Source organism: Danio rerio, chromosome 11 (genome assembly GCF_049306965.1).
Source record: "Danio rerio strain Tuebingen ecotype United States chromosome 11, GRCz12tu, whole genome shotgun sequence".
In the NCBI taxonomy this organism is placed as follows: domain Eukaryota; kingdom Metazoa; phylum Chordata; class Actinopteri; order Cypriniformes; family Danionidae; genus Danio; species Danio rerio.
This window is the reverse complement of record NC_133186.1, coordinates 37,803,346-37,830,961: the sequence shown is the minus strand read 5'-3', so window position 1 is coordinate 37,830,961 and position 27,616 is coordinate 37,803,346. Positions and strand designations below refer to the sequence as shown.

Genomic DNA, 27,616 nt, shown 5'->3' with positions numbered 1-27,616 from the left:
CTATATTAATAAATATGACGATGTGTGTATATATATATAATTCCTGTCAAGCATTTGCAATTCAGAAAAAGATTTGTTTGACTTAAACAATAAATATATATTTTATGTTTTCATACTTTTATTTTCAAGAGTCAAGACTATTTGTTTAATGCAATAATACATTTATTTCATCGTAAAGGGAAGTATGTAAATTTAAGTAAGTTTTTAAGTAGATTTATCGCGATTTTGAGTATATTTAACCCAACACAAGGCATGTTCATTAATGCCTCGTGAAATCCTATTCAAAATAATATGGTTGTGTATTTTTAAAATGGACATGTATCTTCTTCAAAACATGTACAATGTATGTAAATGTGTCTATATTACATTATAGGTACAGATCACGGTTTCCACTGTCCATGTGGCTAGCTACCAAGCAGATCTGCGGTATTAATGATACCTGCTCTGCTCCGTTTATTGGGCCACATGTCTCAACCACTAAAACACCATTACAAGATGAATTGAGCCGCTTTAGTTGCTGCAGAAGTGTTTTGCACGTAAATCCCCGACGTTTCATGAGCTTGTGTTTGATAATGAAAAGTAAAGCTGAAGCCGGACATGTCGTAAACAGCAGATCTGAAAAAGCATGCTGTTCTTGGCTACGTCTAATCTACAGAGGTAAGGAAGCTATTTACAGAAACTTTACATTTCGCCTGAAGCTGTCTCTCTGTGGTTCTTGAGCTGTGATGCAAATAAATAGTAACTTTATAAAATGATAAATCTACCCTAAAACATGGACGCAGATCAGTGCTAGAGTTTCCAATCTCGGCTTAATGTAAGCAGAAAACAGTTTTTTTTTTTCTTTTACATAAAGTGGCCGGAGCCGTCGCGTCACAGCTTTGTGATTCAATAGAAAACAGATGTATGCTGGGAAATTGTCGGCTCGTGAGAGAGCGTGTTTAATGCTATGTGCTGCGGAATCTTCAGTATTAGCATGCTTGCTGCATATGTACATGTGTGTGTGGGTCTAACCCAGGGTGGTAGAGTTAGCAAGATTAGCCGCTCTGCTCCTCCACTGTGTCCAAAGCTGAAGCCTCTCCGTTGCATCGTGATGTGGGAACGGGCTGTTCGGGCTCTGGGACGTGGACAACAGGCTCAGCTGGCGGCTGGACGGCTGCGCTCGCTGCTTCTGCATTGGCAGGTTCCACGGCAGGGACTTCTATGCTTGCCGAGAGGCTTTCAGCAGTACTGGACGGGGCTGTGGAGGCCTCTGATGCAGCTTGAGGGGTTTCCTGAGCTCCAGCTGCAGGATCGGCTTCACTGGGAGATGCTGCAGCAGCTTCTGCTGCAGGTGCTGTTGCTGCTGCTGTCTGATTCTCTGGTGCCCGGAGACGCTTCATCATGGTTGTGACCCGCACCGCTTTCTGTAGAGAGGTTAGAAAGCAGATTTAACTTGTATGCTCAATGCATTAACACAAAAAAGAGTTGAGTACTTCTAGAACTTACCTTCCACTTTGCTTTGGCGAAATTCTTCTCAATTTGAGCGCACACGTTTTCTTTGATGTTCTTGTCTGATGCAGCATTTCCAGATATCCTTTAATAGAACAACAGCTTGTTAAAAGACTTGGAATCTTTCAGATATAAACAATCTTTCAAAAATGTGGGGTCAGTAAAAAGTACTTTACCAACAACTACTATCTTACAGTTTTTAAAAACATTTTGGTTACAAATTTCAGAACCCTGATCTTAATTTTTAAAACTCTAAACTGTCACTACTTTTAACACAGGCTTTCCAGTGTTCAAAACTCTGCCTGCTGCATTCATTTCCTTGAAGTCTTGCATTTGTAGGATCATTGGTTCACATAATTCTTTTATGATACAAATACCACAGGAACATTACTTTAAATCACCAACACACAAGATACATATCATAAACAATCATTCAATATTGTTGTTTAAAATTTATGATGCAGGTTTCATTATGGTTTATACATAAGTGTAGAGGGAGAAGTGCAGACAGTGGAATCACTAAACTAGTTTTATTCATTCAATCATAATTTACTGTAGTTTTACTGTAAAAAAGAAAAAGTAAAACAGAATAGTAAAGTTACCCACAGTGTTTCTCACTGCATGTCCCTGTATCGAAAGCTGATATATGGCATGATGTATGGAAACATGCAAATTACAATTGGATTTCACATACTTTATATAAAATGTCATAATAGTCAAGAATTTGTCAAAATAGTGGAAAAATCACCGTTTACATTTCTTTCAAGCATATACAATATTTTGACATTTATGATATATTTTATATATGTGAAATCCATATGAACTAGTATGTCATGTATGCAATTTGCATATCAGATTTCTATTTTGGAATCTGTGTTTCCATCAGTCTGGTCCTGTTTTTTGGCCATAGGTTCCCCTTTACATCACAGTAGTGCTTTTATTAGTTAAGAATCTCAGAAAGAACTTTCTGTCGATGTGAATCCAGCCCTGACATTGGTCTGCTGTGGTGCTATGATTGGGCTTTACAGACAGTAATGTCAAGTATGAAAGTATTGTAATAGTGGTACATAGAACCAAGAAATCATAGATAATGTAGTCCAGTTAGGTCATCTTCTGAAGTAGCTGATGTCATTTGATCTATCTTGAAACGTTCATCATCTAAAAATATAATATTGCACATCAGTTTCTATGCATCAAGAGTAATGCAACAGTTATTTATTAATTTGAGTGCTTATCAGTTTAATGTACATCATGTTATTTAAATGAATACTCAAGTAATTTCAAATGTAATGTTTGCATTGCATTTTAAAATAAGATCTATTTAATGTTTAATTGTATTATATTGAAAGGTGATTTTAGTTTAATTAAAGTATCTTTGACTTGTGTGTATTGTCTCCAAGCTTTTGGAAAAAAAAAAGTTGAGTTTTGCAAAAATGTGCAAATTTGGCAAAGGCTGGAAATTTTTGTGTTGAGTTTTAAGAATTGACACCAGGGTTTTGAAATTTGTGGCAAAATGATTGTAAGTATAGATGCATTAATGTAACGTTTTCTTTTAAAAAATATATGCTGACCCATGGGTCCCACAAAAACATTAATCAGCAAAACTGTTTTCAACACTGAGAATATAAGAAATGTTTTAACACCATGTCAGCATATTAGAATGAATTATGAAGGGTTATAACACTATGAAGACTGAAGTAATGAGTAGGTTTTACATCCAAGGAATGAATTGCATTAACAGTATATTAAAATAGGTTAAACATATTAAACTGTTATTTTTAAATAACTGTTATTTTTTTAACTGTTTTTTTCTGTATTGCAATCAAATAAATGCAACCTCAGCGAACACAGAAATCCTCTAACCCAAAACCTTTGAACATGAGTCACAATATGTGTCAAGTAGAATGGTAATATAAGTACCATTCATGGTTGATGGCTTCTTGTGCAGTCAGTCTCTGGTCCTGGTCCACCTCCATAAGACGTGACACTAAGTTTTTAGCTGGGGACCAAAGAAAATATAAGAAACGCTGTAAACCCAATGTTCACATTTAAGGTTTATATAAGAAGTTTTCTTCAGTGGAATTACCAGAGTCTGAGATTTCATCCCAGTAAGGTGAGTCAAACTCATAATCTCCAGCAAGAATCTTCCGGAAGAGGTTTTTGTCATGGTTTTCATAGTCATCATCATCTGCTTCATCGTAAAATGGAGGATTTCCAGAGAGCCTGTGCATGACATGAGCAAAATCATTAGTTTATGCGCACAGACTGTTCACCACTATCCTTCCTAAAAAACATAAAATGAGACTAATATCTGTATTTTTTAAATACAGATTTGTTTTTGAGACTTCAGAAACGTGAATTAGACGTTGCTTTTTTCACATCTAATCCATGATGGTATTGTTGGTTTCAGATTCACACCCCACACTGCACTATTCTGCCAAAGTGGGAAGTTCTTGACCAGAATAAGTTTTCACACCTGTAGTTTTCTTTTCTTTTTTTTTTGCCTGTTTCTGAAACATTTACGTTACATTTGTATGCAATAATTCAAAGTGACGTAAAGGTCCCATGAAGTGCTTTGATATGAGCATTTTTTTTTATTCAATGTTTTATGTAATCTCAACTGAAACAATGAGAGTGCCGACATCAAGTAGCTCCTCCCTTTTAAAACAAACTGCCAATAGCATGCCATTACTATCACAGCTCTGCCAGTGAGAATGGTTGAGCTCAAGCACATCAAATCAAAAGCAAATGTGAAATGTCAGATACTAGAGAGCATTTGATTAGTCAAGATTTGATGAGAAACTGAAGTAAAAAAAAAAAAACTTGATCCATTTATGGTTAGCTTTACATATTTACATTGGTGCTATACACATTTATTAGTTCTTGCTTTCCCGGAGAATCAAACCTACAGCTTTGGCATTCCAAGCACCATGCTCTACTATTTCAGCTACAGGACGACTCAAGGTGAAAAGCAGGGATAACAATAATTTGGTTTGGTTCATTTTTACAAGGCAACATTTATATACACAACAAAATTTGTTAAGACACATGTAAGTACACTGTCCTCATTGGTTAGAGTACATCTGTGTATGTTCTGGTATTCTGCTCTGTCATTCATTAGGATAGCTAAACAACTGTATTGCTGAGTATGTCATTTTAATTTTGAGCGTGAATTAGACCATGAATATTTCTGAAATCTAGTCATCCAGCTAAATTTTAATTATAGGCATTTCTATTGCCTTTGCTTAAGGTTAACATACAATTCATTTCGAAAAGCATTAGCAATACCAATTGCTGCTTTTCAAACAGTGTTCTTAATTAGTTCATTACGTCAGATTTGTAATTTTATACCCCCCAAATCGCTCAAGATCACCTTGTTTTGGTGATTTATCAACGATTGTAGTTTATTTCGGTGTGGATGTTTGGATTAACCAAATAATGGAAGAAAACAGCAGCTTCTGAAATTCATTTCAAATTAGCGAGGTGTGAAAATGGTACAACGAGGACCAGAATCTAGATTAGGTATGTAAATAAAGGTGACCCTTTAGCCAGTGCCCCGACGAGGATGCACTGAGGCACTGTTTTTCCGTGTCAATGTTTATGAATAGATTACACCAGTAAGGTTTGACTGTAAAGGAGAAAACACTCACAGTATGTACATGATCACACCAAGGGCCCAGCAGTCCACAGGTCGACCATATCTCTGTCTTCCAACAACCTCTGGGGCTTTGGAGAAAGACAAAAAGCAGATATGAAATGCATAATCACCTTTTTCTATATACTGCTCATCTTATTTTAACAACCTATCCACATGTAAACAAACTTCTGTTTGCTCTCTGTATAATGTTGTTCCTCAATGAAGGCCATCTGTTGCGTCTCCCCTATGAGTGTTTAAAGAGGTTTTGCCTGTTTTGAAGAGCTTCTTACCCAGATACTCAGGGGTTCCACAGGGCTCCTTGATGAGTCCATTCTCCAGTTTTGCCAGATGGAAATCACTGATGACTATTTTCGAATGTTTCAGTCGGTTGTAGTACACCAGATTCTCAAGCTAGAGGGAATGACAATGACAAGATGACATGCCACTTCATGAAATTTCTTTCTTAAAGCAGATAGGTTTAAGACATTCACATTACATATTGCACAACTACTGAACGTGTAGTTGCTTATTTGATTTGTTAAACTGATATATGATTTAATAAATGAGGATATTTAAACAAAGGGTGGATCAGAATTTATTTAGTTTCTAAAAAATAAAATTCTGTAAAAGATAAAAAAACAAATAAATATTGATTGCATTTATTGCAGTAATATCATACTTTTCATTCTAAATTTCCGGTCATGCTTAGCCAATAGTCTTTTCTTCTCATGCCACACACTTGGTAAATATAAGCTTAGCTTGATAAAGTTGCCAAAAGGAATTCAACATATTTTCACTAAAATCTAATCTTATTTAGCTTAAGTACTGATGTCGTAAAGCATAGTTTATTACATCAAAGAAATTAGTTATTAATATTGTTTATTTATTTACATTGAATACATTTCTCATATACATTGTAAAATAAAAAAACACATTTCAAAACAACACTGCTTGAGGAAAAAAAAAAAAAATATATATATATATATATATATATATATATATATATATATATATATATATATATATATATATATATATTTAACAGAGCAAGGTTTTTTCACAGTATTTCCTATAATATTTTTTTCTTCTGGAGAAAGTCTTATTTTATTTAAACTAGAATAAAAGCTGTTAAAAAAAAAATTTAAGGTCAAATTTTTTAGCCACCATAAACAATATTTTTTGTTCTATTGTCTACAAAACAAACAATCGTTAAACAATGATTTGCCTAATTACCCTAACTTGCTTAGTTAACCCTTTAAATGTCGCTTTAAGCTGAATACTAGTATCTTAAAAATATCTAGTCAAATAGTATGTACTGTTATCATGGAAAAGATAAAATAAATCAGTAATTAGGAATGAGTTATTAAAACTGTAAAGTTTAGAAATGTGTTGAAAAATGCATGTCAGGCTCATAGCCAGCCTATTGCAAGGGGTGGTTCTTTTTTTTTTTCTCAAAAAGTGGACCTTTTTTCAGTTATTCGTCTCATTTCCTATCAAATTATAAGGTTGAAATAGTGAGTTTTAGCAAGATTTTAAACAAACGTTTTGCTGGATCAGCTTGTTGGATGGTGATTATAATACACTACACTACACTTTTTGATGTGACAAAAGTATTCCCTACATTTTTGTGGTGCTTACCATTTTATTTTACAACAAAGTGTTTATTTACAAATGTTCATTTATGATGGCATACTGTCAAAAATGGAACAATTGAGCAGGTGTAGCAATCAAATTCTGGACTTTGTCAGTATAGGGGGTGGGTCTTACGAACCACCTGAACCCCCGCCCGGCTACGGGCTTGTATGTGTATATAATCCAAAAGTCAATCTGAAAATCTGGCATGTTAATATTTTGGGATGGTTGATGTGCCTAAAAATAATATACTATATTGACATACAGACCTGATTCCAAAAGTGTGTACATCACTACAAAAGAATCTGATATTAAATGGAAACAGAATGGACTCTATGCACAGCTAGAGTTTTAAAGCCAACGATAAACTTCCAGTAAAAGCTTAATGTGAGTATTTTTAATTTCACAAGGGTGTTTTTACAGCACCGATTTTGTATTGTAATTACAATACATTCAGTTAAAAAGACTTAAGCATTAATTTAGTTGTTCAAGCGTAAAACGAAATAAAAAACCATGGAAACCACTAGAGCCGTCTGTAGCAACAGGCTAGCGCATAAATTCCATTGAAAATGTTTGGGTAGAATAAGCTGTCATATTTTAAAGACATGGCGAGGGGAAACCCATTTAATGCAGTGCTTCTTGTCTGATCTGAGACCCTCTTCATATTGTATATCTAACAGGCAGTAAAGATCACTCTTTTTTAGATCAGATCTTAAACGTGATAATTTGGTGATGGAAAGACAGTTCACCGGAAGCCCTGGGACTGCCTGGCTGAAAATTAAAAGTCTGTGTGCATATAGCCCATTGGAGACGGTATAGTAGTGGATAATGGGGTTAATATGCAAACTGGATGTGCACCAGCAGAGGGCAGTGCTGTGTGCTGTACCTTAAGGTTCCTGTGGACGATCTTCAGGCTGTGCAGGTACGCCACAGCCTCCATCACCTGTCTGATAACATTACTGGTGTCCCTCTCGGAATAATAGCCTTGATCCAGAATCCAGTCGAACACCTCCCGACCTGTGGCTCTGCAAGAATACACAGCACACGCTGAGCTGCTTTTCTGCACCATTATGAATTATTCACACCCTGCTTTAAACACTGGCACCTTCAAAAGCTTTACTCCATCATGCAGGTGTAGCAGGCCAGTCCATGCCACACATACAGCGTACGGCAGGGACGAGGCTTTAAAATAATGAATGCAAATCCGAACAGACAGGTAGGAATGTGACAAGGACGAGGCGGTATAATCGTGTGAGGACCGTCTGAGCGCAGGGTTTATTTCTGTTATGTCTCCGGCAGCAGCAGCTTTAGCCTCTTGAAGTCAGTATCAACAGGAAAAAAAAGGAGACTTTTTGTCACCAACAAAAAACATGCTGGAGGAATTTGTTTTCTGCTGCTTTTATGTCAATGGCCTTTGCATTTAGCACCAGTGTGCTTTCAAACGCTTACATGGAAATTTGTGCACAAGTTCTGTGTGTTCTTTGGAAGCGGTTTAGAGCTTAATGATTAAAAATTGTGGAACAAAATGTCGAATGTCAAAACAGATTTCTTACATCTAGCAAAGTTATTTGCATCTTGTAAATGCAGCCTAACAGGCCTGTCACTGTCTAATGTGTCATAAATAATATCCATACAACATCAATTATAAGACCAAATAAGAAATCACTCTCTGATATTGTGTGTGTAACTTGAAAACCTTTTAACTTTAACCCTATAGAGTATAGATCCTTTTAATGTGGTGATGTCATGAACATTTACTGCTTGTTTTCAAACTATTTCATAACTGTAACGAGGCAATTCATTCATAAATAATGTTATGATTGCTGATTTAACATTAAGTTATCAATATGTGACTCTTTGGATTCTCTGAAGCTATAAACGGTCTATAAAGTCTGCTGAATTATATTTATTTTTAAGGCCACTAAAATATAAATGTGATTAAAAATGAGCTGAAAATGTGTATTCTGATGTCTCGTTTATAATAATTAAAAAAAAAGTGTTTTAGTGTTATTGTATGTTCAGGTTGTGGTCTACGTGCGTCTTTGCTGCATTATATTGGAAAAATCTGATATTAAAAATCTGCAATATTTTATTATTCTGCAATAAACATTGCGATATGAATACAGTTTCACAAGATGGTTTGATTGGCTCTATTTGATGGTTTTCTGGGGAGCCTAACGGTATTTAGGTACAGAAATTAAATAAATCACAATGCAAAAAAATGTTTGTCTTTGCATTGTTTAGTTCAGGGGTGCCCAAACTTTTTGTTATGAAAAAAAAAATTTGATTGATTGATAATGGTGAGCAAAAGAAAAAAAAATTAAAAACTGTATAATCAAATTTCTAATTATATATAATTATAAACACATTGTCTTCTATCCATCAAGTAACAGTAAAAACAAGACAAAAATTTAAAATAAGAATTTTGTTTTTTGCAAAAATTGTATAAATTCAATATAAATAAATACAGTTAATCTTTTTTGCGTGGTTGATTCCGCTGTGGCGACCCCAGATTAATAAAGAGACTAAGCTGAAAAAGAAAAGCGTAATAAAGTTAGTATAGGTAACATAAGGTCAATGATTTTCCACTGAGCTGCGTGAATGATGTGAAAACTGCAGTGCATCATCTGTAAATACAAGTTCAAATAATTCAACTTGAATGGAAAATTCACTTAAGGTGAAAAACATCCCATAAGTAAACTAGAGAGAGTGACCCTGTGATCCGTGTTTGGTGTGAACCCAAGTTAGGAATAACTTCTATATGGTTTCAAGGTTGTTGTTTTGTTTCTAAAAAATAAACAATAAGTGACATACATTGGAAAAATTGCACAAATGTTGTTTCAGCAAGTTGCTAAAGAAACATTTATTGTTCTCAGTTTAACGTGATGCACTGCAAAAACCCAAAACTACATATAGTCTGCTATTATGTTAAAAACAAATGAGCAAAATAATATAATTAACTTTAACTATTAAATGAAATATCAAGTGTAATGTGGGCCTCTTAAATAAATTTAGGTGTAATCTTCTTCCCTTATGATCTCCATATTTTTTTAAACAAACTAAATTAACCAGTAAATCTTGTTGCATCAAATATGAACCTATTTTCATTTTTTTCTGATAGCTGGCTATTACATTATTTATTTAGTTCTGAAGATGGTTTAAAAATTAAGAACAAATTAATTTTGTTGTGGTGTTTGATTTGGAAAATTTTGACTTAAATCATTACAGTAATACTACTGTCTATACAGTAAAAAAAACAAACAAATAATAAATCATCATTTCAGGACTTACAGCTCCAAGAAGAGGTAGTACTCTTTCCGGGTCTCATATACATCCACCAGCTGGAGAATGTTGGGGTGTTTGACCCTGGAAAGAAGTCATGGACAAACAGTTAGCAGACATAGGAAGCTAATACACATGTATAGTGTGTTTAGATCCACAAACTCTATAGCCATAATAGGGTTGGGCAATGTCGACCAATTTGGCATCGTATGATGTCTAATGTGAAACATTGCGATGGATGATGGCATCATCGTCATAGGCAGAGGTGAATAATTATTTATAAATAATTCATTAATTCATAACGAATAAATTATTTTTAGCCTACCGTTTAACTACCTGACCCGCATGGTCTTTGTTTGACCCATAAACAAATTACCACCTGTCAATCACTTTTGCTGCGGAAGGTTGGTCGGTAAAAAAGGTGCAGAACCATCAGTATCTGAGGTTTTCACTAAAATTACTAAGTACAAGTGTGAAAGTGAAAGACTGAAGCAGTGTACTGATGCTGTGACACGCTAACAGACAGATTCAAAAGACTGACGAGCCGTTAGATAGAGAAGAGATGAACTAAATATCACGTTTAACAACTATAGTGAGACGCGATCCAGCGGTACATTCTTGATAAACTGTCTGGCGTGCACTGCTTACTGGAGCTCTGACGAGTGCATGACTGTGTGTGTGTGTGTATGTGTGGTCACGTGATGTGTGTTTTCAGTGGACGGAGGGCTGTTCAGAAATGCTAGGTAAAACACTTTTCGTTCTAAAATGCCATTTTAATACTAAGACGTATTAGAGTACACGAGGCCTAAGTGTGTATTTTCCGTGAGCAGGTTTGTGACGTGGGCGAAGGATCGGCAATGCCGGTTCAGCATCGTAATGTCTATTGGCAGGCACGTGCACACATAGGGCTCAACCTGTGCAGTGCACATGCCCTTTTTAGTCTTGGATGGAAAGTGCCCTTCCAAAATGATCAAAAGTGCCCCCGCGACGCGACACACCTTCGGTCCCGCCCTTCAGTAGGCGCGCGACAACACCGCTCTTGAGTACGCACGCGACAACACAGCTGATCAGTACGCGTGCGATAACACCACTCTTCAGTACGCGCGCATCCACCCCTCCCCCCCACCCCCCCGCTCTTCCTGCAAATGCCCTTTGGACAGTCTCTGCACGGGCCTGTCTATCGGCCCAACCCTAAGCCATTATAATCACATTTAACTCAGAACAAATGGTTATCGTTAAAACTCTGTAGCTGAATCACATCAATATTGACGTCCTGTATACTGTATATGCTTTATTTCATTGTATTTAACTGTAAGGCAGCTTGAGAAAGTTCCTCTAAAGTCTTGGTTCCTCTAAAAATAAGCTTTGTTTAATGATTCTTAGGATTCGTCCTTGCTGTTGTGGCCTTTGGCTAATCACTGAGGCATTTATTTCATATTCTTCATCTTTTATAGCTGCTTTTAAACAATGCGCATTATGAAAAAGCCCTATGGAAATTAAGTGAATAGCTGAAAGTTTCCAAGAAACTTCCCTTAGAGCATATTACATTCCAGCACATGTAATCTAATTCATTATGCAACACAGACACTATAAAGAAGTGTTTCAGATCTTCTTTTTATTTATTTATTTAAAATTTTATTAAGCCGGTTATGTCAGCCAACTTTCAAATTAAGAAATGAAAACACTGATTATGCTTTGAAGACACTAATGTGCACTTATGCCAGTGGAAGAGAGGAGAACTAAAGGTGAACCTGCTCGTTTGGAAAAGTGACATTTCTTTTATGCGTTATTCATGAGTTGTTGTGATTTGCGAGCGGGACACAAGCACAGCGCCGCATGATCAAAGTGACATTAGTGACTCGCACACAGACTTTCAGACGCAGGATAATCATTTATAATCAGACACTCATGCAAAGCATTTATTTATAATATGTTAAGACTATGACATATTTGCTTTATTTAACAAACATTTGGTGTTTCATGTACAGTAGGTTCTTTTTTGAGTGGACTGAACATCTCAATAATGAATATTGGCACTGCAAAGCTCCACAAAGACTTAAAATTGGCTTTAACTGAATCAAATTAATGAAGCTATTTGGAAACTATATTACAAATGTTTTAAAGTAAGTGAAAGTGTATCAAACATCAGATCTACTGTTCAGTATGTGCATTTAAACTGGATGTAATGTTCAAATAAAGTGTATGCACAGTACTGTAGCAATACATTTGGGTAATGCTTTATTTTAGTGTCTTTGATACTTGTTTGGTAATAACAGTAAGTTATGCATAATTGCATGCAACTAGCCCTAAATTAAACCCTAATCCTATATGCACCTTATGTTGTTAATTAATACAACTCAGCAGGGACGATCAGTTCATAAGCACTTGAGAGAATGAGTTTGCCAACCAGCTAATTAATATTAACATACATGTTACACTACACTCTACATATTCTCTTTCATTAGAGATTTGAGGTGTAAAGCATACATAAAATCCAAATTGCAATATTTAACCTCTTTTTTTTTTTTTTTTGCAAATTTGCTAATCTGTTGCAAGATTTAAATGACTAAAATGCACATTGTATTTGATGAAAACATGATATATAAAAGAGAGTCATTTGAATGTGATTAATAATCAAATAAACACAACTTTGGTGAATTTTGCTAATGCTCCCAGTGTGGATTAAATTATACAGCATACCTAGTTGAAGAAGCCACTGATCCACTCCTCAAAATAAAGCTTATATATTTGTATTGGATATGTTTGGGGATACAAAAACATAAGTGATCAACAAATCGTCACCTTGGAATTATAAGGTTGTATCTGCGTTCTGAATGATTTTGAGATATTGAGCTCAAACTTTTTGCATTCCCTAGCAAACAGTATGTGTGTAACATTTGTTTGTTTGTTTGTTTTTTTTAAATAAAACGTCTTAATGTAAACAACTTCCCAAACTTTTTCTTCCAAAAAAATCCCATAATGTAAATAAGATGTCATTTTATAAGAACATGTCAATAACTCAATTTTGACAAAAATGTCAGATAGAATCTTATAATTCTAAGGTGACGCAGTGGCATCTTTCATAGTCTGTTTTGAAATACATTAACTATAATTGATTTTATAAAGATGCCAACTGCTGACATTTTTAAATACTTTTTTGTAGTAAAGAAAGTGACAGCAAATCAACTCTGCACAAAGAGGATTTGCAAGCTTCTGCGGTACAGAAATCATCCCAGAAGAACGACAGCATTAATGGAGCTCGACAAGTCATTATTTATAAATAAAACTGATTAAAAAATAAAATTTTCTATAATCCAAATGAAATCAAAAGAGCAGGACTGCTGGGGAAAACAGAAAGTGATGAAAAGTTAAAAAAAAGGAAACTGCAACTCACATCTTTAGGATGACGATCTCATTTTTGGCAGCCTTCCGCACCTTTCTTCCATCTTTCTTCAGGAATTTTTTGCAGGTGTACATTTTCAGCGTGTTTTTATCTTTCGCCCTGAATATCTCACAGAACTCCTCCCTTGAGAAGAAAAACATGTATTGATTACATCCTGATTTATACAGACCTAAAGGCTTAGTTCACCAAAGAAAAATTCAATCGATTGATTCATTTTCCTTCGGCTGAGTCCCTTTTATTAATTAGGCTTCCCCACAGCAGAATGAACTGCCAACAGCATATGTTTTAGACAGCGGATACCTTCCAGCTGCAACCCAGTACTGGGAAACACCCACACATTCTCATTCACACACATACGCTACGGACAATTTAGCTTGTTCAATTCACCTATAGCGCATGTCTTTGGATTGTGGGGGAAAACAAAGTACTTAGAGGAAACCCACGCCAAAACGGGGAGAACATGCTAACTCCACACAGAAATGCCAACTGACCCAGCTGGGGCTCAAACCAGAGACCTTGCTGTGAGCCACCGTGTCGCTCTAAATCAATTAAAGACTGCAAAACTCTAATTCTGTTCTGATTGTCAATCTTATTATTCTGCGTTTTGTATAACTTTCCTGCACTGCAAAAAAATCTTGCTGCCTAAAATTGAATCAAATTAACTGTTCTATTCATCTCACCATCAGTCAAACTGACTAAAAATATAAAGTTAAACTTTGTGAACTAAAAGTGTTCAGTTGAAACCTGATTAAAATTAGTTAAAATAACAAAAATATTTGTTATGACTTTGTCATATTTTTTACAGTTGTATTCATGTATTTGCTTCTCTCATAACGCTCCAATATTTAATATCCATTTATTTGCTAAGCAGCAGCATAATTATTGCTTATGTACAGTAAAATCAAAAGGAACTCTTTGGGGACTCTCTTTGTGTGTATTTGCAATAATCACTGATTAAATGTAAATTATCCATTACAAATCCTTTTGAAAACAACTTGTGCAGCTCACTGTAGATGCATAAATAATAATGATAATAATAAAGAAAGTTCACTTACGATTTAACAATTTGCCCCAGATCATATTTGTCTGTGATTTCTGTAGGACTGTTGTAGTCCTTCTTCTCCCCAGGTTTTAAACAGCCGAATGGCATGGCCCACCTGCCCCTGAAAGAAACACAAAAACTTACATTCCTACACTCGTATAATCAAATGCACATTGTTTGAATATGCATTACTCATTCAGGATTAATATGCATGCTCAATATCACATTCTGTGACATTTTTTATCCCGAAGGGAAATAACAACTGTGCACGAACACTCCTGTTTGACATTCACAAACAAAACATATTCAGCCGCCTCAAACAATGAGCACTGCCGAGGGATTTATCTCATTTCAAATCAAACAATATTTATGCAATTTAGAAAAAAATGTGAGTGTGTGGAAATTGTACAACTGCAATGCCAGGATGAGCTTGAGGAGTTGCTTTTATAGATGCTGTGTTTGTTATGGAGCTTTAGGGTTTTGCTTGTTGTACCTCTTCATAAGATTCGGCTCATTTGTGTGGAGTCTTTGTAAAGTCTGACAAGTGAAACATGTCAAATCTTACAACAACATTTTCAGCCAGTATGTTTTGTCTGTTCGTTGTCTGTGGTCTTTAACCACCGGGCTGCACTAGAAATCATTAATTATTTCAGTTTTATTTATGATCTGAGTCTGAACGATCTTTTATTTTGAGAAGTCTTATATTTTGAAAAATGACCGTATTCTCTCGCTTCACATCTCAGTCACTTGAGCGCCCAAATTTAACCCACAAATAGCAAAATAAGAAACAGACGTCTTTGGAAAGTTTCTTTGCTAAGGGGAAAAGGCTCATTGAAGTACCTGTGAATTGCCAAGGAATGGATCCGCAACCCAATTGTCAACAAATCAGGTGAATCCAGCATGTCTGTGCAAGAAGATCAACAGCTGGAGATCGCAAATGACGACGGCCTTTTAGGGCCAATTTCATATATCGTGTTGTTTATATAGTGCGCGCAACTTCGTTATTTCCCATGGAGGTGGAATTTTCCTATATGGAATATACACATTTTGATAGACTAATTATCCAAGACAAACACAGAACAGCCAAACACTGCAGTGCTTTGTCATTTTGTCCATGAATAAAACTTGAATCAGAATGACAGCATGTCATCCTCTGAGAAAACAATTGGTCACCTAGCAACCTACGAAACCAACCCCTCCAATACTATCAACTAAACAAGACCCCGTAAATGTGTTATGTGACAATTATTACATTCAAATATTGTGACAAGTAAATACCTGGAAGAAAACTCAGGTCTACAATGGAGGTTTTTGATAGAGTTCAGAGATAAAGATATAGTAAAGATTTGGAAAGTAACTGCCTGTTTTGTAACACTGCAGATCTTTTTCAGGCTCAAACACCAACATTACACACTAAAGAAAGCTGAAGGTAGTTGTTAAGAGTCAGTAAGCACTACTCTATAAGGGAGAAAAATGCTGTTGCATCTAGTCAAGCTTAAGAAATGAGCACCTGAAGAATGGGCAAAGGGAATGGGCTGAAGAAGACAAATTAAATGTTGTTTAAAAAAAAAAAAAAAAAAACGCTTTTACAATCGGAATCACTGTCCTTCCATTCTCGCAAGCAAGGACAAATTAAATTAGACAGCAGACTCTAACTTTCTTTCTTTGCTGAAAGTGAGACTTGTTTATAGGGAGTTTATATATATATATATATTTTTTTTGTACTAAAACTTGTGTAAATGTGCAAAGGAAATTGAGAACAAAACAGCTCATCATTTCACTGAATGAATATGCCACAAATGCCTGCAAGATGCATTATAACATGATGCTCGTCAACAGATTTTATTAAGCAAAATTAGGTTTGAAGTAGCCTTGTGTTAACAGACTAACAGACACTTGACAACAGTGTCTAAATGATCAAACTACAGTAGATTTCAATATAACAATTACATCATCTGGAATTGCATTTATAGCAGGCATTTTATGATGGAAAATTTGTGACTGAATAAAAATATTTATTACGAATGACTTCAATTCCCCCAAAATTATAAAAAGACATACTTTTGACTTAAATAAATGTTTATTCACTATTAATGCATTGTTAAGATTGCTCTCAAAACAGCACAAAAAAGAAATTTGTACATAATTCATATCAACATTCATATTCAACATGTTTATAACCAAGAAACAAACACTAAACATCTGTAACATTTAGATAATGTTCTGGTATATATACATAATTGTGACTTTTTGGTGATAAATCTTGCTTTTTTGCGAATGTAAATTCATGTCAAACAATTCTGACCTTTATCTCAAATTTTCGTAATGCAAACTTTATTTATAATGAAGACAGAATTATTAGACATACTGTACTGTGTAAACATAATTGTGGGGAAAAAAATAAGATAATTACAGAAAATAAATATTGAAAATTGTCGGAATTGATCAGATATAAAGCTGCAGTTCTGACTTTTCTACTCAAATTCACACTATTTCTCTTTTTTGTATTTCTGATTCTAGTTGGGAAGTAACATAACTATTTGCAAATACATCACCTGACAAAAGTCCTGTTGTCGATCCCAGTTGTAAGAACAACAAATAATAACTTGACAGTTGAACTGCATCCCAATCATCACAAATACTGCAGAAGACCTATAGGAAACTGCATGGACTCAAAATTCTCACAGAAATCAGTCAAGTTTGGTGATTTAAAAATCATGGTTTGGGGGTGTGCGAGAGATCTGCAGAGTGAATTGCAACATCAACAGCCCGAGGTATCAAGACATTTGTGCTGCCTATTAGAGAACAAATTCTTCAGCAGGATAGCGCTCCTCATACTTCAGCCTTTACATCAAGGTTCCTATAGCAAAGGTCAAGGTGCTTTAGGATTGGCCAGCCCTGTCACCAGATATGAACATTATTGAGCATGTCTGGGATAAGATAAAGGAGAAGGCATTGAAGATAAATCCAAAAAATCTTGATGAACTCTGGAAGTCCTACAAGAACACTTTATTTGTCATTCCAGAAGACTTTATTGTTATGTTATTTGAGTCCTTGCAGAGATGTATGGATGCAGTCCTCCATGCTCATAGGAGTCATACACAATATTCATTCTTTTTCTACTGCAGCATGACTTTATATTCTTTACGGGACATTATTTCTGTTAGGTGACAAGACTTTTGTCTAAGCAAAGTCAGACTTTACTGTACTAATTAAATAATTAAAAATCAAGGCATGATCATATTTTATTTTATTTTGGTAAAATAAGTGTAATCTAGAGGCCTTTCCCTTTCATATAAGCCACTTCTAATACCAAATGATCAACTAGAACTCATTATTTGTTTTTCCTAAAACTTGAATCGACGACATAACTTTTGTCAGGTAGTGTATATTTGATGCTTGGCTCTAAAATTCATGCTCTGCATTTCTGAACAATAAACCTTGTTTACTGCACTTTGATTGACGTACTCAGTCATTTTAACATTGAAATACACTGGTAGACTGCTGAGGCAAACCACACTAATCTTGTTACTTTTAGATATTTTTGTCATCCTAGCATTAAACAGCACTGCATAATAGAGTGCAGAAAAACAGAGCAAGTTTCAGATATTAGGCGGCTCGTCCCTCTTTTACTCTAACACTAGGCGATTTAAGAAAATATGAATCGGGTGACAGCAAATGAAAGTGATTGTGATGAGTGAGCAGTTTTTCATTTGGCTACAGTACAAGAAAGTTGACCCAAAGTTAGGAAAGTACAGCTGACTTAATAAGGTTGATGATCAGATTATGGTACTACAAGGTCTACAGAGCATACTGAAACAAAAATAATAATGCCGACACGAAGAAAAGCATTGTACACAAAAGCAGGCAGAAAGAGGACAAGCTCTGTAATTTACTGTACGTCCTTTCTTTTCAGACGCACAGATAGTGTCCTTAATTTTTCTCACACTCATATTTCTCATTTAGCCCCTCTCGCTGCACTCCTCTTTATCTTCTTCCATCCCTCTTTGTTCATTTTTGAAAACCTACATGTAAAGCTAAGAAGTTTGTTATGTAAGTGATGAAGCTCTCTGCTCTATGATTAATTACACTTCTGTTTGCTGTGCAAATTGCTTTGAATTCCTTAAAGGGAGAGTTTACCCCAAAATAAAGATTCTTTCATCATTTACTCTTTTATTATATTACAATCCACAACAATGCTTGTATGTTGCTGTTATATATAGAATAAAAGGTTGTTTATGCACTTATAAATCTGGCTGAAATGTCCATGAATAGAGTCTTTCGTTGTTATTTTTTTTATTAAATAGAGTAATGCCACAATGTTCTAAAACAATAGTTTAAATCATTGCATATCTTAACACATTAACACTTTCTCTCTTTGCTAACTATTATTAATCTCCCAATTTGGCACAAAATATCCACCTGTTGAACTGAAATATCCTATTATTAACACAGCATAATGGGCCATTTGGCACAAGCACAGAATATATATTAAGCATTGTCATCTAGGAATCTGGCCTGAAGGTCTTTGGAAGACAGCATATGAGTGTTCCAGCCAATAGCATGAGCTTCAATTTCATCAGTGATTTTTCTGCTGATAATATAAAAATAACTTTAATGGGTTTATTTTTGAGCCTCAGGTGTCCCCAGAATATGTCCCACGAGGTTTCATTTTAGAATTCCTCAAGAATCATTTTTTACCATGCTAAAATGGTCGTTTTGGGGTGGAATCAAAAACAATTTTCAGTGTCTCTTTAAATGCAAATGAGCCGCTCCTCCCCAATCCCTTTCCAGAAGAGGGTGGAGCCTTCACACAGGTAAGTGGGCTTGATAAACTACCTGTAGAAGCACTTCTCCCTCTCTCTACAGTATATGCACCGAAGACTTCTTAAAATCAATTTTACATGGACTGCATAAGAAAAACAATGTTTACTTGTTAATGTACCAAAAATCTAAATCTTAACTATTTTGCCAAAATATCTTTTACAATATTGTTTCAATTTATGAAGGTGTGTTAGGGTGCTTTCACACCAAGACTTTTGTTTCAGAACCTGGCGTGTTTCCCCCATAAGCACGGTTTGTTTGGCATATTTGAAACCAGCAATTGTGATTGGATAACAATCGGTCCGAGATTGCCTGAATGAGGTGGTCACGGCTCGATTGTAATGAGAAAGCAATACGATATGAACCAGGCTATATCGTAGTGTATCATGGATATGTAATAGGCATACATGGCAATATTAGGAGAGAATGGAGATTAGGGCAGGATCTCATCATTCCTACCAGTAAATGTGCATTTCATGTTAAATACAAAAGTGAAAAAATGCTGAACTATTAACGAGAGCTGTTTATCCGTAAAGAAAATTGACTGAACTGCAGTCTTGCTTTATCTGTTATCTCTCTATAATGTAAAGCCTATAATGCATAATTCTAGCCAAGGCTATGTATGCGAAAGTCTTTATATTTGATGACGATGTCTGTGGGTGTCACCATTCAAAATTAAAGCGCAGCTTTTTGCTTATGTCTTATTGCTCATCGTCATAAATTAAAATAAGGAAGCATGACAGCTGAGCGGGACTGAAAAATTAACTGTGGAACTCAGACAAATGCGAGGAGAGTTTACTCGCACAAACTTGTTTTACCTATTTTGGTCCGTTTAGAAACATTGCAGTGTGAAAGCGAATGGCACCAAGAACATAGTGCAACATTGTAACAATTTTAATCCTTGTTTCAGAACAAAACAATCAGTCCACAGATGCAAGAGCACCCTTAGATTGTGTATAGTTAATTTATAGTGTATGTAGTTAGATTACAGAATTAGTATGTTAGTTATGTATAGGTCTAAAAGTTGCTCTAACATCCAGTTTTGTGTTTACATTTATGATTGCTTATTTAAATAGCACTGTGGACCTGGGGTCCGTTCTTCGTACTTTGCTTAAATGATCTAAGAGGATTAGGCAAATCCTGGATCTTTTAATCTTAATAATTGATCTCTGGCTAATTCGGTTCTTCAAACAAGCTTGCAAATCAGATTAAAATATCTGGATGAACTGGTTTGAGATCGCTGCGTGTGTTGTAAAGGACAGATCTATCGATTCTCGAAATCATGATTAGCAATGCAACGATTGGCTGACGGCACGGCAGCATATTGACATCATCAAATTAATGTTCAATTATCTATGTGAGCAAAATGACATCAAGTGATAATCTCCCGGAAATTGTGTGTCTTCCTCCCTGTCCTCAAATAAGTCACACACCCTTCTCACCCCCAGATTCCATCTCGATCTTCAGACACGTTGCGTGCAGTCTATTCACATGATGGCGATGCCATTGTTCATCGCGATGTTTCACATTAGACATCATACGATGCCAAATTAGTCGACATCGCCCAACCCGAATAACTACGGTAAGAAAATATCAGCATTTGGTACATACTTTCTAATGTATGTAGGAACTACTTTCACTACTTTCATACTGTTTCATACTGTTGCTATGACAACAACTCTCAAATCAGTTTTAAAGAACGAAACTATCCTGAATAACCAAATCCAGCTAACTGAGTAATCCACGTATGAAGAACAGGCTTACTCAGTTAGTAATCTTTTTTCACATTGTCATTATTGGGTATTGTGTGTAGAATTGAGGAAATAAATTAATTTAATCTATTTTGGAATTGGGCTGTAACAAAGAAATGTGGAAAAAAGTGAAGCACTATGAAAACATTCCGGATGCATTGTATAATAACGGGATGAAAACCATAACAAAAAGCACTGATCTGCTGCTTAGGCTTCAGTTAAGTTCTCTGTTCTCTGTTAATTGCACCAGTCTTAACTTGAATATTTCTTGTTTAACTGTTTAATTATTTGTGCAGTTTCATGCTAATGTTTAGATAGTGATGTAAAATTCCACTTATTAGATGTAATAAATACTATTGTGTATTTAAAAGGTGAACACAATTTTCCTGCCTGGGTTTCATTTCTCAAATGACACAGTTACAATAAGGTAATTCATAACACAGTTTGTATAATTGCAAGACCTTCAAACGCATTAAAGTCCGCAGAGCATTTCTTTCTTTTCATGAAGTGTTCCTCTGTGCAACAAGCAAAGAACTTAATTGGCTGAAAACTCAGGAGGATTTTTTTAAAGCAGGAGCAAAGAGGGAAACGGACTGCGTGAGCGACACGGAGAGGAAGAATACAGCATTCTGCAACATCATCGCCAGCTCCTCATTACCGGCTCTCGAAAGAAATCAGCCACTCCAGAACTTAATTCGAAAGAGGAAACTTCTAAGAAAAAAGAAATGAAAGTTCCTTTGCTTTTCCCAAGGGCACTGTGAATGCTAATTAAACCCAGTGGCTGGTACATTAGACTCTGTTTCAACCTTTCAGCAGACCGTGGAGAAATACAAAAAAATAAAACAGAGACTAGGAAATAGGGAGCGATAATAATCTCATGTAGGGAATACGAGCGAGAAATACCAGAGATAGTCTTGCTACACACATCAATCATGAGTCGTGAGGATTGATAAAATGACGAGAGACAGAAAGAGAAGACAATAGTATTCATTATTCACACATCAGCATCTCCGTCTCTCAGGAAGAGTGCTTTGCAGTTAGTAACCGAGCATCTCTCGTATCCTGCGGCATCGCGCTACCCGACCAGCTGAAACTTCACTCACATAATTACACCATCTTTCCCACTCTTCAGAGCTGGCAGAATCTGTGGCTCCCTCCATCAGTCCCATCTGCCTTTAGTTTGTAAATACATGACATCAGTTTGGGCCACGGAAAGGCCGAGACGGAGATCACTGAGCTTCTGATGGCCCACAGATTGCCTTTCAGCAGGTGGGTTTAGACATCTGATTCAGAGACGCTTTGAGATCTAACTGCACACTGAGCTGGCTTGGATTGCCCAGAGATTGAGGCAAAATGCCATTAAATGTGGCACAAATCCCTTACGGCCCGTTTCCACTGAGTGGTATGGTACGGGTCACCTTTATCAGGCTGGTACCCTTTTGGTGGGAGTAGTGTACGACAAAGTTTCGGTCGATGTCATTCTCGCTTCAGGAAATGTCAAAGTACAGCTGTACGGGTCATACACATATCATATGAGAAGCACATCTCACTAAACCGATGCTTTATCCACAAATACTTGTGTATAAATGTTCATCACTAACCTTTCTATAAACATGATTTAATTACAATTGAAGATCAATGATGACAAAGTAGCCTACTGTTACGTCTGCAATTATATAAAATAAATAAATAAATGCAACATAAATGAACACATACAGATCTTTACAGTCTCCAAAAATGTTACCAGTTACAGAACAAGTACACAGCATACATTTAGTCCATATTTGGGTTCAAAAACAACATGCAACATATAGCCCAGTCAGCACCAACCTCTAATCTGAATCTTTAATGTTCACCAGCACATGTAACATTAACATATTGTTAGAGAGTAATTCCGTCATTCCGAGTTCATAATAGTCCAAAAAGTGATGATAATAGTTTAACATGGCTTCTTTGCTTTTTTTGCGCTTCACTCTTGTGTTTGCCCATTTCTGAAAGGATGTCAGAAGCACTTTAATAATCACGTGCACGTTGTTATCATCAGCTCTAAAAGTTTGCTAAATTGAAACTTCTTTAGATGGGCTTATACACAACTACAAGGCACAGTGTTTTGCCCTTCTTCTTGGCTTTGTGGCTGTTCGTCAAGAAGACGACAATGTTTGTTTAAGCTCGGGTCGACCATGGCTCAGTATTATATGTATATATTATTATGATGTAATGTCTCAGCTGTGTATTCAAAAATGGCTCTTCCTTTGTTTTGGTTCTTCTGGCTTGTGTATGCTCTAGTGATATTTCTCTGTAAACAATAGCGTTAAGCTGCACATTTAAGAAAGGGTACCCAAACAGTGGTACGGTACGGTTTGCTTTTAGGTACCTTTTGACAGTGGAAAGAGCCATTATAGTGTACCATACCGTACCACTCAGTGGAAACAGGCCATTAGATATTTAAAAAATTGTATTTTTGCTAAAGTAAAACATAATATTTTTGTGTTACTTGGGTTCACTAAATATTTGGGATGGCTAACGTGATTCTGACGTTTCAATGTTTTGAGATGCCGAAGCGCAAGTGTTTCAAAACACTGCACCGAAGCATGATCCGAAACACCCAGGTCATTGGCATTTAAGGTGATTCAAAACACACAGGTCACATGACTAAAGTGATTCAAAGCATCAGTAATTTCAGAAGTGTTTCAAGACCTGGCGAAGCTGCGTTTGACTGACAGGGTCAGAAAAATACATATAGCTTAATGGACCGTACATATGCTCAAAGTTACTGTGCAGCAAACGGCCTGGGTTTGAATACCGACAAATATTCTGAAGTTAAGACAATGTATTTTAATAATGGTATTGTTTTATGACCAAAACTAGACATATTTATTCACAAAGTTTTCACTCGGATGTCAGACCAATGTTAAAACAAAACACGTTACAAAAACAGCATTTGAAAACTAACGTCTATATCTGCATCTCCTTGGATTTGAACCTATTATCTCTGCATGCTAGTCTGGAACTCTCACCGCTCTCACCTCTACAACGTGGGATTTAATATCTCAATTTGCCCAACTGTTTCTTTGCTGAAGCTGTACCAGTGTAATACATAAAGATGACCACTAGGTGTCAATATAGAGAGGGGTTTTAAAACGTTTCGATGCTCCGACGTTAGCTTTCACTGTTTCTGACTGTTGCTTTGAGTTATTTCTGAAGCAGTATTCCTCGTGACCATACCTCAAGTAGTACAAGTTAAGATGCAATAACCTAATTTCTGATGCTGTGCTCAAAAATACTTTAGTGTATATATATACACCATATATATATATATATATATATATATATATATATATATATATATATATATATATATATAGTATTTAAAATGTGTGACACCTGGTTTTATTGGATTTTGTTTTAGCTGTTATAAACTGATTTGTTTCTGTGTAGTACAGCATATTATTTACAGTAAATAATTAATCTGAACTATTATGCCTTATATGTTTCATTGACAGCTTTATTGATCACTAAGATATGATTGACTTGGATTTTAGTTGCTTCAATTTAAAAATGAAAATTGTAAAAATAGCTTAGATGTAGCTAAGCTACTTTTGCCGAGTAGCTTTTAGCTTAACTTGCTACATTTCCCAGGGAGTAGCTTTTAGTGTAGTTAAGATACATTTTAAGTTGAGTAGCTAATAGCTTAGCTCAGTACATTTTTCAAGTAGCCTGCCCAACACTGGCTTCTTCTGTTAAAGAAAGCATTTGTCTTCATTATAAAGTCAAGGGTTACAGGTTTTCAGCTTTCTTCAAAAACATTGTTGTGTTTAACAGAAGAAAGAAAGTGAAGGGAGAGTAAATGACACATTTTTGAGTAAACTATCCCTTTAATACTACTTTAGACTTGATGAAACCAAACTGGACTATAGTTGTCACAGACTTTCATATGTCCAGCTGAAGTCTCTCTCCAGCTTAGTTGTGCTCAGTTTTAGTCTTCAGTCAACGTGGCTCTCAGATCTCCTCTCAGAACAGCTCCCCCTGGCATTTTTTTCTAACTCACAAATGGGAGTAATAATGCAAGTACTGACAAAACGGAGCATCTGCTGTCCATCCGCAGTCATTCGTGCTTCACTCTGTCCTGTTTAGGCATTGGAGTGTTTTTCAAAGGCTTTTTGAGGCCAGTTTTAAAGCAAAGCTGCACCCCTCTCAAATGTGTGATGAAGGCACAAATAGTAGCTGCCTCCACAAGAAGCTCCAAGACTCTTCGTGTTGTTGGACCAATGGTGGAGCAACACAAAATAATGAGAGAGGTGAAAGATAGAGGGACGCCCTATCAATTATTTCTGTCTAGCGCAGCTGTCTTGACAGCCTGGGAGCTCCAGCAACTGCTTCTTCAGTTATTCCCTGTGCAATGTTGAACCAAGACTCCTCCGATTCCTCATTGTTATTCCTTGACTCCGCATGTCTCTCTCTTTCTCCTGTCTTTCTCTCCTACGGCTATCTGTTTTGCAGTGGTGTACTCCATTATTACTGATCATTTTGTTATGGAATGAAATGCAGCATACAGCATATACACAAACACCTTTGCGATGACGCTTAGCTGTTGAAACTTTTTATCAGACAACTTTTTCTCGCTGCATTAATCTCGTTCTGTGAATGATTGTGTAATATATAGAAATACCCAGGGTGCTTGCTAAGGTGTGGGACTAGAAGCTTTATCCTACTTTTATTTTGTGAATTGACTATACTGAATCAAATCATTCTTGTCATGTAGGCAGTCTTCGATACACCAGTCTGGATTTTGCTAAAGAAGATGACACGGTGTCCAGAGATCTGAGAGTTAAGCTCTAAAAGGATTTTCTCCAATTATAACACCCAGGGTTAGAGATAGTTCAGCTGTCAGTAATGCGCAGGAGCAGCAGACTGTACAACATGTTTAAACCATGCTGCAACCTATCATTGTATCATTGTAGTTCAATGGTTTATTGTTGAGGTCACAGCAGCTGTGCCACAGAGAGCGTTTGTTCCAAGCTTAGAGGGTACAGTCGTTAGTGTATATTGGAATGCATGTAGATTACACAATTACAAATGCAACTTCGGCCCATAAGGCCTAGTGTACAGGGAGTTGTACAAATGTGTATATTCGGAATGTATAAAGTGTGCAGAGTTACTCACTTCAGGCTGGTAAACAAGATAAATGCTTCACAAATTGCATCGTCAGTGATTCAACTAAATACACTGTCTTGTCCTGCTTGGATTTAGCTGGTTTTGATGCAAAAGAAAAATAATCGTCTAAAGTGACATTTTTGGAAAAAAAAGTTATTTTATTTACTAGCTAATAACTTTTTCATTATCTTTAAAATGAAACTTCTGAACCTAATTATAGGAGCCTAATAGAAATGCTCATTTACAGAAAAAGGTCTGATGGATTTAGAGCAGGGGTGTCCAAACTTTTTGCGCCGAGAGCCAGATGCAAAAAAACAACGTTGTCCCGGGCCAAATTTTTCATACATCACACACACACACACACACACACACACACACACACACATATATATATATATATATATATATATATATATATATATATATATATATATATATATATATATATATATATATATACATATATGTGTGTGTGTGTGTGATGTAAAATGGAATTATTTTAATTCGTCATCCAACTGTGTTTCTAGAAAAAACTTACGTTTTTAAAATCTCAAATCTTCTCTGGGCAAATTAGTTGCAACACTCATCAGACACTAAATTCTCCTTCAGTGAAGTGTTTCCCGTGCTGTGCGATTAGCTGAGCTACCTCATAAATAGCCAGTGTACAATTTTCTTGCACTTTATTAGCATTAAAAAAAACTGCTGTTGTTGAGCTGATAGAGCAGCTGCTAATTGTTTTACTTTTTGATCGCGTTCAGCAGAGTAAGCTGAAGGCCTGATGTTTTGTTTCATTACTGCATTACTGGCAAATTAAACAGTAAATTTTCTGCACTCACTGTTGATATACCTTTTTCTTGGTTGTGCCATGGCTCGCCAAAACCTGATTATCAATTATGTTTCCTTCAGTTTGTTCGGTTTGTTCTACTTCACAACAGGAACTGCTGCCTAATTGAATGCATGTCATAGCGACACCCGGTGGTTATTCATTGAATTACGTTCATTTTTGTATAGCGGGCCAGATTCTACTAGTGTTTATAAAAAGCCTCGCGGGCCGCCACAAAACTGATTGCAGGCTGCAGATGGCCCGCGGGCCGTAGTTTGGACACCCCTGATTTAGAGGGTTTTGCATCTGAACTCTTTATATTTATATAAAAAAAACAAATAATATTCATATAATTGCTGTTTTAACCCTTATTTCACTCAAATATAGACAAACCCAAGGATAAACAGGGTTTTTCCTACATTGTAAAATTTTTGGCAGCCACCAAATGATTTCAAAGCCTTATTTGATGAGTAATTGTGTTCAATATATAAACATTTCTAGACACATCCAAGAGCAAAAGCATGACAGCCCTCTTTGTGTCTTATTAACCAATAGCGAGATGTGCATTTTAAGACAGATA

At 35.9% G+C, this 27,616-nt stretch overlaps 1 protein-coding gene across 1 annotated transcript in view; it reads right to left on the bottom strand.

Moving 5' to 3' along the window:
• Positions 1-841: 841 nt before the first annotated feature.
• camkvb (CaM kinase-like vesicle-associated b) overlaps positions 842-27,616 on the bottom strand; it is a 65,057-nt gene continuing 38,282 nt past the window's right edge. The window contains 10 exon segments of the mRNA NM_200450.2: positions 842-1,403; positions 1,486-1,573; positions 3,409-3,487; positions 3,575-3,711; positions 5,139-5,214; positions 5,416-5,536; positions 7,644-7,782; positions 10,049-10,123; positions 13,434-13,565; positions 14,498-14,605. Coding sequence (NP_956744.1) covers positions 1,035-1,403; positions 1,486-1,573; positions 3,409-3,487; positions 3,575-3,711; positions 5,139-5,214; positions 5,416-5,536; positions 7,644-7,782; positions 10,049-10,123; positions 13,434-13,565; positions 14,498-14,592 — 1,311 coding nt within the window. The 5' untranslated portion in view covers positions 14,593-14,605 and the 3' untranslated portion in view covers positions 842-1,034.